The sequence below is a fragment of the Topomyia yanbarensis genome, chromosome 2 (genome assembly GCF_030247195.1).
Source record: "Topomyia yanbarensis strain Yona2022 chromosome 2, ASM3024719v1, whole genome shotgun sequence".
Taxonomy (NCBI): Eukaryota; Metazoa; Arthropoda; class Insecta; order Diptera; family Culicidae; genus Topomyia; species Topomyia yanbarensis.
The window spans coordinates 38,175,698-38,191,827 of NC_080671.1; the positions used below are offsets into that span (position 1 = coordinate 38,175,698).

Below are 16,130 nucleotides of genomic sequence, written 5' to 3' on the forward strand. Positions count from 1 at the left end.
GAAATGTTATTCATGTATTCGTGAACACGTTCATGATTCCTATTATAATAGTCACAAATGCACAGTGGTCCAAATCCACAATTTAGGAAGACAAAAATGTTTGTGGCTAAACCTTATATTTTAGAACATTACATCTTTCAATGCAATCGGTATTATGGTGGTTCTTATTATTATGGTGATTCAAAAATCATTTTCTGAATGTGAAGAGATGGAAGATTTCAGTCTTTGCAAAAACTGTAGAGAAACTTTTACTAAGCAACTTTGAAGAAGTCATAGCCATAGTTGCAGCTCTAAACGTTTCTATTTTATAGCTGTTCTAATTAATTAACTTGAGGTGCCCTTAACAAAAACTGTTTTTTGCACATTTTCAATTTCTCGTAAATGGCGTGTTTGAACAAATTTTAAAGTCCCTTAAGAACATTTTTTTTTCATATTCGAAGAATTTAGATAGCACTGTCGGAACTGAAGTTATCGGCAACATTAGATCAAAACAGACCCTTCTGAAACAATCATATCTAAAATTGGACAAGCGAAATTAATTTCTTTTTATGCATATACTATACTCAGAAAACTTTAAAGCGTGTTTAAAAAAATGGCGATGATATAAAAAAAAATTAAATCGTGTTTGAAAATTGTGTACTGAACATCCCATAGACTGACTGAGTCAAAGGTTATTTTTATTTCTTTAACCCTTTGCGACGCGATTTTTTTTCATAGTGAATACTGTTATTTTTAGCTTTATATAGGTTTTTGGGGTCACTGATTCTAATTCTGACGTCGAAAATGTAAAATTCAAAATGGCGGATCCAATATGGCGACTGTGCTTGGCTAAATTTCATGTTTTTTTGGATTGGCCTAAAACGTCCTGTAAGGGGGTGATAATTTTTTTCGAAAAAACTGACCTACGAAAAATTCTACAAAAGATATGTTATGTAGTTCAATGTTTGAAATACTGACGAATTTCGTGCCAACTCGAACAAATGTTGGCAGCACCCTCTCAGATTTAAATGAAACTTTCTGTACATGAGAACTTTGTCACAAAAAGCCACTTTGTATACTTAGTTTTTCAAAAATGATCTAGACTGTCTTTTGAAAAGTTTCAAACTTTTTACCAATTTTTTTCAAAGGACTATCGTTCAAAAATGACAAAACCTACAAAAAAATGTAAAAGTGATTTTCACAAAATTAGTCAAATTTTTGAATAAAAATATTGAAAAAAATCTTCATCGACGGCGCCGGTGGTTGAGTGGTAAGCGTGATCGCCACTCATTCCAGTTGGCCTGGGTTCAAAATTCCAGCCGAGGTCGCTGAGGTGAAAAAATCTGTGGTCACGTCTTCCTTCGGAAGGGAAGTAAAGCCTTTGGTCCCCGGTCCATGAAATTGGTGGATCGATATCTAGTCCAGGTAGTGGAGCCACCTCTCTGACGTCGGTAAAGAAGAAGTAGATCCAACTTTTATACTCTTACTAACAAAAAAATATCCTCCTCCCGTGATACTTGTGGAGTACGCAGTAGTATATACGGCCTCTAGCAAAAGCAAGTATCGGACTAACCATTCCTTCCCTTTCCTTCCGCGATCCACGTTCGGGCCTGGCCGGCGCCGGTATTGATCAAAAACACTTTAGTATTACCAGGAGTTGCACATTGAAAGATGTTTCGCTACTCCCAAGCATAATTATCTACTGATTCCCTGTGCAACTTCAGCTAGTCCCGATCGATAATGAAGTAGCAGCCAGGGTTGGTCGCACAAGCTCAAGCTCAAGCTGAAAAAAATCTCCATCGACTTCTACACTGAAAAAAAAATCGATTTTAAAATTTAAAGTCGATTTACAGAAAAACCCCACCTTTGATTTGGACGAAATTTTGTTCCAAGATAGGTAATTATGATCCCTAGCTACCGTAAAAAGTTCAAGTTGGGCACTTTTAAGGAAAAAAAGTTATTTGAAAAAAAAACTTTTCCTTGTCCAAATTTTTTAATTTTTTTTTCAGTGTATTTTCATCGAAAACTGAACCAATGAAAGTCATAATCATCTCAGAATCCAATTTTCCAACTGCTAGCTGCCTGATACATGCATTTTGGTGCAGCATCTCGGACAGGACTGCACCGAGGTCAAAGGGATTTGTTTAACGGAGATCTGGTACTAGAATACGCACGACCAGACAACATGTTTAATATCGCGATAACCGCCACCACAAACGCAGAGACCACTCTCCACGACCTCAATACGCCGGAGATGCGCCTTCTAAGTATAATGATTGTACATGACCAGAGATATAGCCCGACTAAAGTCGTGACCCTCATCCATTCTCTTAGACCAAGGTTGATACCTTTGGGATTCCTAAACTTCCATCGCTCCACGAAATTTCTCAACTTTCGAGCGTCCTCTGAGAAGAAATATTGAAAACTCGTTGAAGCTACGCGATCTTTCATGAATATCACCTTTTAATGCCTAAATGTCCACCTTCTTATTATCATTCTAATCCAAGTGTCCGTCTTCCCATTACCCGGAATGCAAAACTGCGAAAGAATTCAAACTAAGGTGATCTGCAATGATTTTTCAGATAAAGTACTCAAAAACTCCCATGTTTTCCCCAGGAAATACAAAGAGTGATTTCCATGCTCCATCAAACGGAGAGCCTCCTGTAACTGTAACGATGTGGGCATGGTCGTTGATAGGTAAATATAAGACCATCAATTTTGTGGCGAGAAAGGTTGCAGCAGACTATCTTTTATGATTGCACTCACCACTATCCTCATAATAATTAGCATAAAAGCGATGCATAGCAGTCATCATATGACGAACGTTACGTGTATTCCAATCACAGGATGAATGGAATACACAACGTAGGCACTAGCAACCACACGAAACATTGTTTCTCTGATGATCTCTGATTAATCCGTCGACGGACCGGTGCCAATAGTTGCGTTTTCAGCTTTCATCAAGTTTTTCATTTGCATCTGTAGCGTCGCGTATATTGCAAAAAATTCGGGCGATCCGCCGTTCAAAAGTCCCTTTCGCGTATAATTCTAAGCAATCTCTGTCCACCACGAAGTAGGAGACTGTTCAAGGTTGTTCGCGTCGGGTTCTCGTTTCATCTGACCTTTAATCGTAATGCAAATGCATTATGTAAAACCTGGGGGAAAATGTAGGGACTGAAATATAGGGACATTTGGGGTTTTTGATGTCCAATGTGAAAATTCCTACCAGTTTCTAAGATTACCGAGACCAGGAACCACTTACTTCGGTTTTGTAACAGCACTCTTCAAGGGACGCTCTCAGGTCATTGCGAGGAAGCTTAGGAGAGAAAACTGATTTTCCTCTTACGGAAATTTATAGGCATATTAGAAGATGTTCCCACAATGGAATGGTCAGATTCTCGGTCTTTAGTGTACAAGTAGCGTAGCAAAGCGTTTACGTAGCAAATAGTCGTTGTCAGTGGCGTAGCGCTCTCCTGCGTTATCGCAGCGTTACTTAAAAGAATGTTTCATTTTGTCCCCACATAATTTATAAGCGATTGTGCGGAGTCACTCTACAAAGGAAATTTATGATTCTCTCCGCCTTTTCCACAGCGTGCCTTGTTTCTACAGTCGCTATAGTCCCAATTGCTTATTGTTACTATAAGTCGCTATAGTCCCAATAAGTCGCTGTAGTCCCAATTGTGCAACAAAGACAGTTCATGTCTCGCAGCACAAAAAGGCGAACAGGTAGATTAGCCCCGTCCACAAGATCAATGTTTAGAAGAGCAAATTCGGCGAAAGGTTCGAAATGAGGCTGACGGAAAATAAGTTGCTTTTATATACTCCTTGATTTTTTCTGAACGCAATTGCGAACCAGAATTTTCACTGGCCGAAGCAAAGGGTTCTTGAAGGAGTGAACCCCATACTTCGCAATTAAGGCCCCTGTTGGAGACTACACCATCAATCTCTACTTCCCGGGCGGGTACATAGGCAAGTGGTATTTAGTTAAATCTCGCATACATCGATGATGTTAAATGGCTCATCTTTGCCCTCATACAAGTTTGTTATGAAAATATACCAAATTCGTTACTGATACTTGTATCAGGCAACTAGCAGTTGGGAAATTGGATTCTGAGATGATTATGACTTTCATTGGTTTAGTTTTCGATAAAAATACACTGAAAAAATAAATTCAGTTTGGACAAGGAAAAGTTTTTTTAAATAACTTTTTTTCTTAAAAAGTGCCCAACTTGAATTTTTGACGGTAGGTTGGGATCATAATTACCTATCTTGGAACAAAATTTCATCCAAATCAAAGATAGGGTTTTTTGTAAGTCGACTTTAAATGTTTTAAATCAATTTTTTCAGTGTAGGAGTCTATGAAGAATTTTTTGAATATTTTTATTCAAAAATTTAACTAATTTTGTGAAAATCAATCCTACAACATTTTTTTGTAGGATTTGTCATTTTCAGACTATAGCCATTTGAAAAAAATGGTTGAAAAATTGACCCTTTTCAAAACACAGTCTAGATCATTTTTGGAAAAACAAAGTATGCAAAATGGCTTTTTGTGACAAAGTTCTCATGTACAGAAAGTTTCATTAAAATCTGAGAGGGTGCTGCCAACTCTGAATACGATTTAGTGAGAGATTCGTCTAAAGCTAGTTTAAACAGGTTAGTTCCTAAGATATTTTACTGAATAAATTCGTTATGATAAAAACCTTTCAACAGTAAAGTTTTACTTGTAACAATATATCATAGCTCTAAGATCTCAGTGTAATCATATATCAAACGGACATTTACAAAGTTTGGGTGTATTAACATTGATGTCTGTTTTCTCTGCACTTAAATAAATCCAACTGAACACAATACTCGTGTTAAAATGGTCTACTAATACCCGCATCATCAATTGTTCCTTTTTCTGATGAAGATTACAACTAATGGACTGCAATTTCGATACTCCGCAGAGTAACAAACAGAAACACAGGAACCACAACATATAACATGTAGACTACTACGCTAGAAATATTGTTTTGCTCCGGTTTCTGCAAAAAAAAATCCTGCATCCTGACCGATAGATATTTACTACACTTTTGCATTATTGCAAAACAGGACCGGAAAAAACAGTATACTATGTTAACATTTCTACTCTATTTTTATAAGCATATGTTCCATTGAATCTCTGAGACCGGAACGGCGAAAATAAGATTGTGCTTTTCTGTTTGCTACTTCAGTGCAGGAATCGTTATCTGATAGTGATTCAAGAAACTAGCAGAAAACATTGTATTTTGAATATGTTCAATACTCAATATTTCTGAGTAAAAATCGTTCGAATCTAACTGCTAGATGAATTAAGCCAATTTTTTTTTCCAAGTCCTCACTGCCCGCGATTGTTGACACATTTCTTTCGCTAGCAAACCTAAAAAAGGACTTGCTATTGTTTGATAATCCTTTACACACCGCTAATCCTATCAAGCTTTTTACCCATCACATTTGCACACATTCGAACGAGTTCGAGTTGCTCCAAGGGTAAATCCGCTTTACAAACACATTTCCTCGAAGTTTCAGTTTTCCAACCGGCGCGTGTCTGAACAAACGCGGTGACGGAAAAGAAGCTGATAACACCGTTTAGTGTAATATGGCTACGTAAGAGATTATGTTTGAAAAAACGGGGGCCGGGATGTTCAGCGAATTCGCGGAAATAAGTTTGCGTAATCTTTCAGCTAGTTTGTTAACCTAACTTGTTTACTATTGCTGATGCCTCCGGATGTACGTTTTGTAGCCAGTTCCCTAATATCAACCGAGAGAGCAGCATGGCGACCTAGGGTTTTCCTTTGCATGTAATTGGGTTAATGCGTTCTGAATTGGCGAAAATGGACAATGTCGCAACTGAAAGACGTGAGTGGATTGTAGAGGTTTAACTGCACAGTATACTGGTGCCGGTGACCACGGTTGCTGTTGGGGGGTCCTCTAATAGCTCGGTAATTTGGACAAAAAGTAACCGTTGGTAGGTTGTGTTTGTGTTTTATATCCATGTGATCCTTGTAATCTCAGTAGTTTATCAACATAGAATACCAATTAGTTTTATGAAACAACTTGTTTACTATGCAATATGCCGAAAGAGAAAACTTGGATTGAACCAACTTGTGCATTGAGGACACAATACCTAATTTAAAATTAAGATGGATTTTGGTGTTTCGAATGCATCTCGTCAGTAACTAGCTCCAACTCGGGACCAAGTTAGACGATGTATCTAAACTAGTACCCAAATTTACACTAGTTATCTACTATATCCAAATAATCCCACGATAAATATGACGCCTTGTTTCGCGACTAGTATATCCTAGTTTAGGTACATCCTCTAATTTGGCCCCCAGTTGGTGTTAATTACTGACGCGATGAATTCGAAACACAATAAGCTAATTTAATTTATTTCTGTTAATTGTTTCAACTACATACCGAAAATACTTTAATTTAGGTATCTTATCTAAGAACATTTTAAATGATAACTCAAACTAGTAAATTGGTAGGTATGCGATATGACAGTGCAAAAAACTCAATCGAATTTACAATTGCTACAAACAGATTTCCGATTCCACTCATGAACTACATTCTTGCTGTTACCCAGCTATGTCCATGCTCGCCCACTTGTACGAATTCAACAATGATAAATTAAGTCTCGTACTATGCAATCGTACTATGTTACGATGCATTCTGTAGTGATGTGTAATTTCGAGCAAAACGCAAACAGGCCAACTGCACATGCTATACTGAAAGATGTGGGCAATGATAATGCTTTTGATCCTTAACCCTGGCATTGCAAATTAAATTATTTATTATTGTGTTTGGAATGCTTGAAACTCAGAATAATGTCACTTTTCTTTAAGCAGAGTGTGTAGCATATAGTGGCATTTCTCACAGCAGAGAGTGTCCTTCAATTTTCAACCTGAATATTAACATGCTAAAAAAATGGAAATGAAATTATAATTTGATGGAACGCTCATCCATTTTTAGTGATTATAAATGAATCGACGAATGTATATTCCAAAATTCTAATTATATCTACACAATCTTGGAAAAAATTTAGCCAAATAGATATAATTTATATTTGCCTTCAAGATAGGACAAATTTCCGTTTATGCGTAGAAACACCATCCGTCAGCAAAATCGCCAAAAACAGCTGCTTCTTAAACTGCAATAATATTCCCTAAGAAGAAAATTGGTTTAAACCGTCTTTATGCATACTTAGTCCAGGTGTTTGCGGTGCCGAAAGGCTGATAACAAGAAGCAGCTTGACATTCAAAATAGTGACTACAAAAAAGCGATTTCTGTTATGTAGTTTGTTAGTCCTTTCAAAAGAATGCCTTTGTTTCATATAGTTTCGAAAGTTTTATGGTAACCGGAACACCAACAGCAATTTCCAAATAGCGTCCAACATCGTTTTGCACTATCTACTTACTTCTATCTCTCAAAAGACACATATTTTCCTACAAGTTTCTAAGGTTTTATTGTAACCGGATTTCAAAATGGCGTCAGTAATCAATTTCCGTTATCTACTGACCACTATCCCTCTTTTAAATGGCACCCATGTTGATGATGATTTTCAGGACGGCCTTGGGTTTGTTTCATCGATTTCCGTCATTTACTGACCAACGCCTTTCAAACGACATCCATATTGATGATGGTTATCAGATTGCAGTGGTAGCGGGGAGCCGCCATTTCGGATTTCAAAATAGCGTCAGTCATCAATTTGTGTCATCTAGTGGATACCCCCTTCAAAATGACACCAATATTGAGGATGGTTTTCAGTATTGTGTGGTAAAAATCTTGAATTCTAAACTGAGGCCAATCATTGATTACCGTCTTCAACTCACCACCCTTTTTCAAAGGACACTCATACTGGTGATTGTTTCAGTATTTTGTGGTAACCGGAAGCCGTCATATTGACGTCAGTCATCAATAACGGACCACCACCTTCCCAGCCATGTTTCCTCCTGGTATGTCAAAGTTGCAAGTGTATAATTCATTTTTACATACCTCCAAAAAAGTTGTACTGAAAAATCAATGTATACTACCAAATTGGAGGAGCTACTGATATTGACGATTGCTGTCAACAATATACACGCTGAACACGATAGCATTAAAGCTTTAAAGTAATTTTAGAGAATACATATACATATGCATAGGCGATACAATTTCACAAAGTACACGATATCCACAATTTGTTTTTACTTCCGGAGCACTACATACGACTAACCATATTTTGTCGGTAAAGAAGGTTTAAATGTAAGAACAGAAATTAGAAATTAATCTTTCAACGTAGCAAAAGTATAAAGTAATATTATGGGGGATAAAAAAAACTGCTGAAGCATACACATTTTGGATTTTCTACACTTTTTGGATTCGAACTTGCGACGTTTGAGTTATGGCACAGAGATGACTACACAAAACGATCGCATCGCATCCGACGTAATTTATACACCAATGCGATTCTACATCAATAGAGATCTTTAGGGGTGTGCGGGTTATAGCATTTTCTGATGCAGATTAGTACCGTGAATTAATATATCAATCCTTCTTCGATTTTTAAGCCCGAAACTATTGAAAAAAACATTTTTTAGTTTGTTTCCTTTTGGGACAATAACACATCCAAACCCATGCGACTTGCATGCCACTATAGGTTCCCTCATCAGATCTACCATAGTTTGCAGATGAAATTTGGGATGGCAGGCTGCTAGCGGATTGCAAAAGTGTTAGATCATGCTGTGTTAGGTGCTGTCCCGGTTAACAATGAGGCGAACGAGATATTTGCAGATATGACATTTAGTAGGACAACTGTCAGTTTGTTGGCTGAATTTAATTTGTTTTTTTTTTAATTTAAAAATCAGAAAAAAATAATTAAGGTTCAACAATGAGTGTACTCGCAAGAACACCCGCTATCAACACATATGAAAAACTGGCACAATTTTTTAAAATTAAAGATCCCTATTGACGTATAAAAATCACGTTTCTTCTAATTTACTAATGTGAATCAACTTTTACAGACTGCTGACTGAAATGAACTATCTAAACGATTTTGACGTTATGTAGACCTTTTCATAAATCTTTTGCTACATTGATACATGATACGTGGTTTGCTCGGCTTCAAACGACACTCATATTGATGACGATTTTCAGAATTTTGTGGTAACCGAAAGATTTCAAAATGATATCGATCATCAATTTCCGTCATCTACTAACTGCCATCTTTTATATAACACCCATATTGATGATGAATTGACGAATTTTGAGGTAGTCGGAAGCTGTCATTTTTTATTCTAAATGGTGCCAATAATCAATTCCCGTCATCTACTGACAACCCCCTTTCAAGTGACACCTATATTGATGATGATTTTCACTGCTTCGTGGTGAATAAATTCTGAAACCATTCTTATGAAAATATGGAATATTTCTCATCTCAGAATAAAAGTGGTATATTTTATAAGCCATTTTGGCGCTGAGGATGTTATATCCTAAGTTTGCTCTTATTGGTACAGAAACCAGCACATAGCGAATTTTCAACCCATTCTTGCTTTCAGTCTTTTATTTGTGGCTTGGAAATGATTTCTCGCACAGGCGAAGACTGTGCAGGCGACAGTAGAAAAGACGAGATTTCACTGTAGCAGTGGAAGTCCACCTCTGGACGCATACTGATTTATTGTGTTCGCCAGAGAAGATGGAAAATAATACAATAGCAATTTTCATCGTTCGTTTCACAGATGAGTTTTAATGTTGCGCTGGCTGTTCATTTCTATTCCTACTAGGAACATAACATATTTGAAAGAAAATTGATCAGTTTTATGTTGCGATTGACAGCTTATGCAAATGGCTAACACTATAACGAAATAATCTTGTTTGTGATGATAGGACTATTAGAAACATGGTTTTCATATACCTATGATTGGTCGCTACCAGCTGTACAAAAACAACTATATTATATTTTATGAAACAGTCCACGAAACAAAACTAAATCCATGAATTATATTCCAAATTTTCTTGAAATACTTCATAAAGTTGCCATCTTAGTTTTCAAAATGGCGTCAATGGTCCATTTCTGTCTTCTACCGACCACATCTATCATAAAACACCCATATTGATGATGGTTGTCACTATTTTGTTGTAACTGGAAGCATCATCTTGGGATGCGCAATTGTATTAATAATCAACTTCGTTCTTCTACTGACCACCCCCTTTCAAATGACAGCCTTATTGATGATGGTTCTCACTGTTATGTGGATGCAGTAAGCCGCAATTTTGGTTTTCAAAATGGCGTTAATCATCAATTTCCGTCTTCTACTGACCACCCGCTTTACTAAATCACCATAATTAATTATGGTTCTCACTGTTTTGTAGTAACCGAAAGCCGCTGTCTTGGTTTTCAAAATTGTATTAATAATCAATTTTGGACTATTACTTACTAGTTGCTTTAAAAAATTCATATTGATGATCATTGTCACTGTTTTGTAGTAATCATAAGTCGCCATCTTGGTTTTAAAAATGGCGACAATCACCAATTTCCGTCATCTTCCGACCACCCGAATCACAATGACGCCTTTATTGATGATGGTTTTCACTGTTTTGTGGTAATTGGAAGCCGCCATCTCAGTTTTCAAAGCTGTGCTAATTATCAATTTTAGTCTTCTACTTACTAGTTGCTTTCAAATGACATCCATATTGATGATGGTTGTCACTATTTGGTAGTAACCGGAAACTGCCATATTGGGTTTCAAAATTGCACAAATAATCAATTTCTGTCTTCTACTGACAACCCCTTTCAAATGACACCCTTATTGATATTGGTTCTTTGTTTTGTGGTAACAGGAAGCCGCCATCTTGGTTTTTAAAATGGTGTCAATTACCAATTTCTGTCTTCTGCTGATCACCCGCTTTACAATCACACCCTTATTGATGATGGTTTACACTGTTTTGTGGCAACCAGAAGCCGCCATATTGGTTTTCAAAATGTTGTCAAATATCCTTATTTGATACCATCCGGAACCTGTACCGGAATGGCCATAGCGAGGTCGAGGGAACTGTAGGAGCGTATGATTTGAAGAACCTCGGATTTTGTATAAATCTATGAATCCAAATAGCAAAAATGATAGAAAAGTATATACATTTTCTAAGCTTCTTCCGAAGCAGTTTTCCGGTCACTAAAATTGGTCCAATTCATGTCCATTGTAAAGGATTAATGAAAAATAGTCATATGTACCTAGCACTGCAAATTATAAACAGTATTTCCACACAACCACCTGTTCCAATACCCGACCAGGAGAAAATAACTGGTTAATAACCCGAGCATACTATTTTCTGGTATCATACCAAAACCTGGTATTAATTAATTATTAATACCTCATTGAGGTATTAATCAGGTATTGAAGAATCATTTTTCAATACCTGCTTAATACCTCAATGAGGTATAATACTTTATTTTAGTATTATTGATGTATTCCAGTGATTTTTACAAATACCAAATCAATACCTTATTGAATACCTCCATACAGTGAATTTTGTTATTGGAAAGTTTCAAAGGTTTTATTATTCAGGTACTATAATAACACGTTTCATTATCAACTAGTTGTTCTTAGTACAAGTCTCAGTTATTATTTCAGGTATTTTGCCTCTTATGGAAGGCTCCCTAATACCTTATTGTGGTGTTCAAGTATTGGGTACAGTATACCTGAATTTGGTATTCGGAAGTTATTTTCTTCTACTCGGGTAAGGCATACTATAACCTAGTAATGCATGCTCTATCTGATGAAATTTGCCATTCAAATGTTAAAGTCAATAATCATATTTCTTATAAACATACTATTTTGCTAAACGTATCATTTTCGGCTAAATAATAATGGCGACTGTACTTGGCTAAATTTCATGTTTTTCTATGTTGGCCTAAAAGGGCTTACAAGGAAGTTTTCGGGGTTGTTGCTTCTGATTCTGACATCGAAAATGTAAAATTAAAAATGGCGGATCTAATATGGCGACTGTGCTTTGCTAAAAATGGCTACCATTATGTAGCCCCATTTTGAGTTTTTGAATATAGACCAACATAATAATAAACACCATTTTTGCATATTTTGATAATTGTTTTTTGAAAAAACAGACCTACGAAAAATTCTGCAAAAAATCTATTATTTTGTTCAATGTTTGAGATACTGGCAAATAAATTTTTAGATCTCTAGGACTTTTAGTTCAGACACAGCCGAATTTAACAAACGAGATTTTCGAGCTTTAATTGTTTATAACTAATAAGCTATTAACAAATTCACATATTTTTTGTGATAGCTATACTCCTTACATCCCTAAGAGTTGATTAAAAGAAAGAATTCGTATTTATATGTCGACGCTAACAAGAAAGGCAAAAAAAACTTCGGAGAAGTAGGTGGGACGTAAACGTCCCACTGCGTCGCAAAGTTCTCATTTAAATGACCAAAAATCAAGCAAAATTTTGATTTTTTTGTGGGTCAATAAAAAAATATGAAAAAACAGCTTTGGGATTCAAAAAGCTTATATTTTTGTCATCATTTAAATTTTTTTCAAGACGAAGAAACAAAATGGCGCCCTTGGTGACGTTCTGTCTGAAGTTGGGTGCGCGTGGAATTCCAAAACTGTGTACAGCCTGTTGCCTCAGGATCGATTTGAAACACAAAACTAATAATGGGGCTCTAAAGCCAACTACATTTATTGGAGTAATGACCAAAGAACGAGTGAAAAACTTCAAATTTGACGTAATTGAGCGATCTCAAACTTTTAGATCTATTTTTTAGCATTTTTTTCCGCTGTAAGGCTTTACTAAAACTAGTGAATTAAAACAATTTGCAGATTTTATAGGGCATTCCTCCGATGAAAAAGGTTTTCTTTCGAGAGGTCAAAAGATGAAATCCTTAAATTGAACCGTTTTCAAATGGGGCGTTTAAAGTTTTGAGAACACTTTCGTTGAAATCTTCGTGGTAGAATGTCAACATTTTGTGCCAATTACATGGAATTTTGAACATCGCTGAATGCGGTTAATTGAGGAAAAATAGGTATTGTGATTTGTAAACTCGAATTTGAGTTAATATGTGTCGAAATCACAAAAATTAAAATGGCGATTCCAAAGCAGCGGCCATAAATGTGACTTTTACAATTTTGACCAAAATTATTCGTTTTTTATCGTTTTCTGTGATTGTTTGATAATTCACACCCTCTACAGATCCGTTTTCAAAACCTACCTGCTGCATTACACGTGTACAGTGCAAGCGCAGCATTCTGGGAACGTGCATAATGCCATAAATAGGTTTCTACCTGAGGCGCGCGTCCCGTGTCGACCATGATGTTGTGAACCATCAATTTATCTGTCTTATTTTCACTTCCAGCGATAATCTGATGTATATATTGCCAAGTAGCGGTGAAAACGCGAGCTGTTAGGTTTGCTCCTTGTAAATTGGCTAAAAATTCCATGCAAACTTCCAGCATGTTGGTCCGGTAGTTAGGCTTATTTGATTTGGTTCAAATTTGGAACAAACATTGCTGGTGGAACTCTGAATTAAACTCAGTAGAGGGCGGTTGAATTTACAAAAAATAGTTTTGTTTTGCAGTCTAATGGCGAATGTTCTATTTGAGCTAAGATATCCGATTAGATAGTAAAGGACACGAGTGATATATCCAATATCTCTCCTGAAATTCAATTACAAATCTCATTATAGAGAATACTCAAGATACATTCTCCGAGAACCACATTGAATAATGACGATTGATTTCAGGAAAAATAAAATCCATTTCAGCAATCCCTCCGCCAAGCCCCACAAATGCATCTCCCCGCCCATCACTCGAATGTGCGCACATATCTTACCCATGGGTATTCGCACAACCTTGCAATACTGGATGGCGCTGAAAGCAAGCACTCCACTCCACATACAACACAACAAGAAAGATAGCCCTCTCGACAAGTCCGGGTTTATGCGGGGGCCCAATCAAGGCTAGCGGCAGACACTACATTTGAAGTTATGGCCAGTCTTCAAACTAAGCTCCACACAAGCAACAGTCGTACATTTTTTATACAACTACCAAAAACGCCCAAACCACATGTTTTGACGTATAAAAGGGTAGGGTAAAGTGAGAGAAAATGTTACCCTCCATCGCGGAAAAGGTCACACACCGAATTAAGATTTCGTATTTTGATATTGTCAATGCCAACAAAAGAACACATCACCCTAGGGATGTAGTGATAAATTAAGGACTTTGTCGATTCCAGTGAGGACTGCAATCTGCTGCCACTGTTATCTACAAGGCATGTCGACGTTGGCATCTTTCGAGAATCCTGACATATTCGTAGCTTTGCTGTAGCCTACGCATTTCACTTCTAGCCTGCTGTGTACGGGAGAAGAGTGCCAGTCCAAACATAATCCACCGAAGGTTTTTGAGTCGACCACAGACACGAGACTAAATGAAAGAGTCCATTAGAACCCGCAGCATTTTTGCCTTCCATATGCCATCGCCTGAATAACACAGTTCAGTTTGTATCGCAAATCTTGTGTGTGTGTGTGGTTCTTCTGCTCCAGGGCGGTTATTTTTTCTTCCTCGTCTGGCTCAACACTGGAGGACTGGAAAAACTGGGCAGCCGTAATGGAACGCTTTCCCAAGTGCAAATAAAACAAACTGAAGCCCTTCTTGTTTATGAATCGGCGCCTCTTCCATCCCACTTTTCAAGGGTGTTCAGTCTGCTGGCACAGCAACATGTTCGTATTTGTCTAACATATATGCTCGAAGGCGACGAAAGCTGCATGGCGGGTCACAGAAAAGAATTGTGTTGAACTGAATAGCAGATGTTTGATAGCATGTTTTGTTGCGAAATCCTACATCGTACATACTTTCATACATAGTACCATAGTATACCGAGTCTCGTTCACAGCTCACATTTTCATCTCTTGAACTAACTTTTACGGATTCAACGGTTTTGAGACTTAGAACAATGTACCCGGAAACTAGGTCAGGAAAATATAACCCTTACTCCTATCTCGCCGAGTATTGATTTGTGGATGGCGTTAAAACTTTAAGGGAGAATTTGCTACCATCACACCGGAAAGAAGAGGTTCTAGAAATCGCAATACGTACCTTTCTTTATTTCTCTTACGTAACCTGCAAGAAAAGGGAAAAAGAATAATTAGTTTTTCGTTAAGATTAGTTTTGTTGTGAATGTTGCTTTTGTACCGGTCATACATAAACATAGTGCCCCTGAAGTGTAAGAAACAAACGACATTAAAAACCAATTTATGCAATTTATTCCACCGGCTGCAACCCTCCCCATATTTCAAGCGGCCAGTGTATTATACTGAGCTGCGAGCAAGGTTAGCCAGCCTTAGAAAGCTTCTTAGTTCTTGCGGTATTCTCAGACGCCTGTCAATGACGGGTTCGTTCGAAACCGTTCGCAGCCAATAATGGGAAGTCCGCACTTGCATATCTACGATTGCCGTTCGAGTGCGGGTGCAGTCAGCCACTTGACTCTCTTCTATGGGTACACAGTCGTCAATGACACAACTGCAACGATCGAAGAAACATCCCCTGACTAGCTGACGGCGGTCGGCCACTTATACTGCTGCACTAAACGAGAGTGAACCCATTATTTTGATTACTTTACATTATGCCCCATAAGAACACGCTCGAGCTGTTGGGTGGTGGTGAAGCGGCAACGACCCGGTCCGTCATTGGTTACGCGTGTGAACACTAGCATATACATACATTATAAATACTATGCAAAGTGGCCGGGTATGTTGGCGAACGTTTTGAATAGTGGAAAGGGACAAGGGGAAAGGATCGGTTGACCAGTGGGTGGTTACTCCAGAAACGTTTTAGAACGTTCCTCGCTTGGTATTATTAGAACGGGCTCGTAAATTTTTCTGATGGAAACACACTCATGCTTCAGTTATCGGAGGAAGAGGAAGGAAATTAGCTTCTCTGCTGATAGTTTGTGGTTTTTATGTTCTCATTCAGCTAATGGAGATGGTTTGATAGTTCCTGAAATGGAATGGTTAATGGGATCCTTGGGAAGGTGAGGTGACTATCCAAGATAATAGCAGGAATTGATAAGTGGGTTCATTTTCGTGATCAGTATAAACATTTGAATACAAAATGTTTTTTAAAATATTTTCATTGGA

General features: G+C 37.4%; 1 protein-coding gene across 3 annotated transcripts in view; it reads right to left on the reverse strand.

Moving 5' to 3' along the window:
* The window catches only part of LOC131683067 (disintegrin and metalloproteinase domain-containing protein 10-like), a 229,601-nt gene that overhangs the window by 41,636 nt on the left and 171,835 nt on the right, over positions 1-16,130 (reverse strand). For all 3 annotated transcript variants that reach the window (XM_058964891.1, XM_058964889.1, XM_058964890.1), the window contains exon 3: positions 15,091-15,114. In XM_058964891.1, coding sequence (XP_058820874.1) covers positions 15,091-15,114 — 24 coding nt within the window. The remainder of the gene's footprint in view (positions 1-15,090; positions 15,115-16,130) is intronic.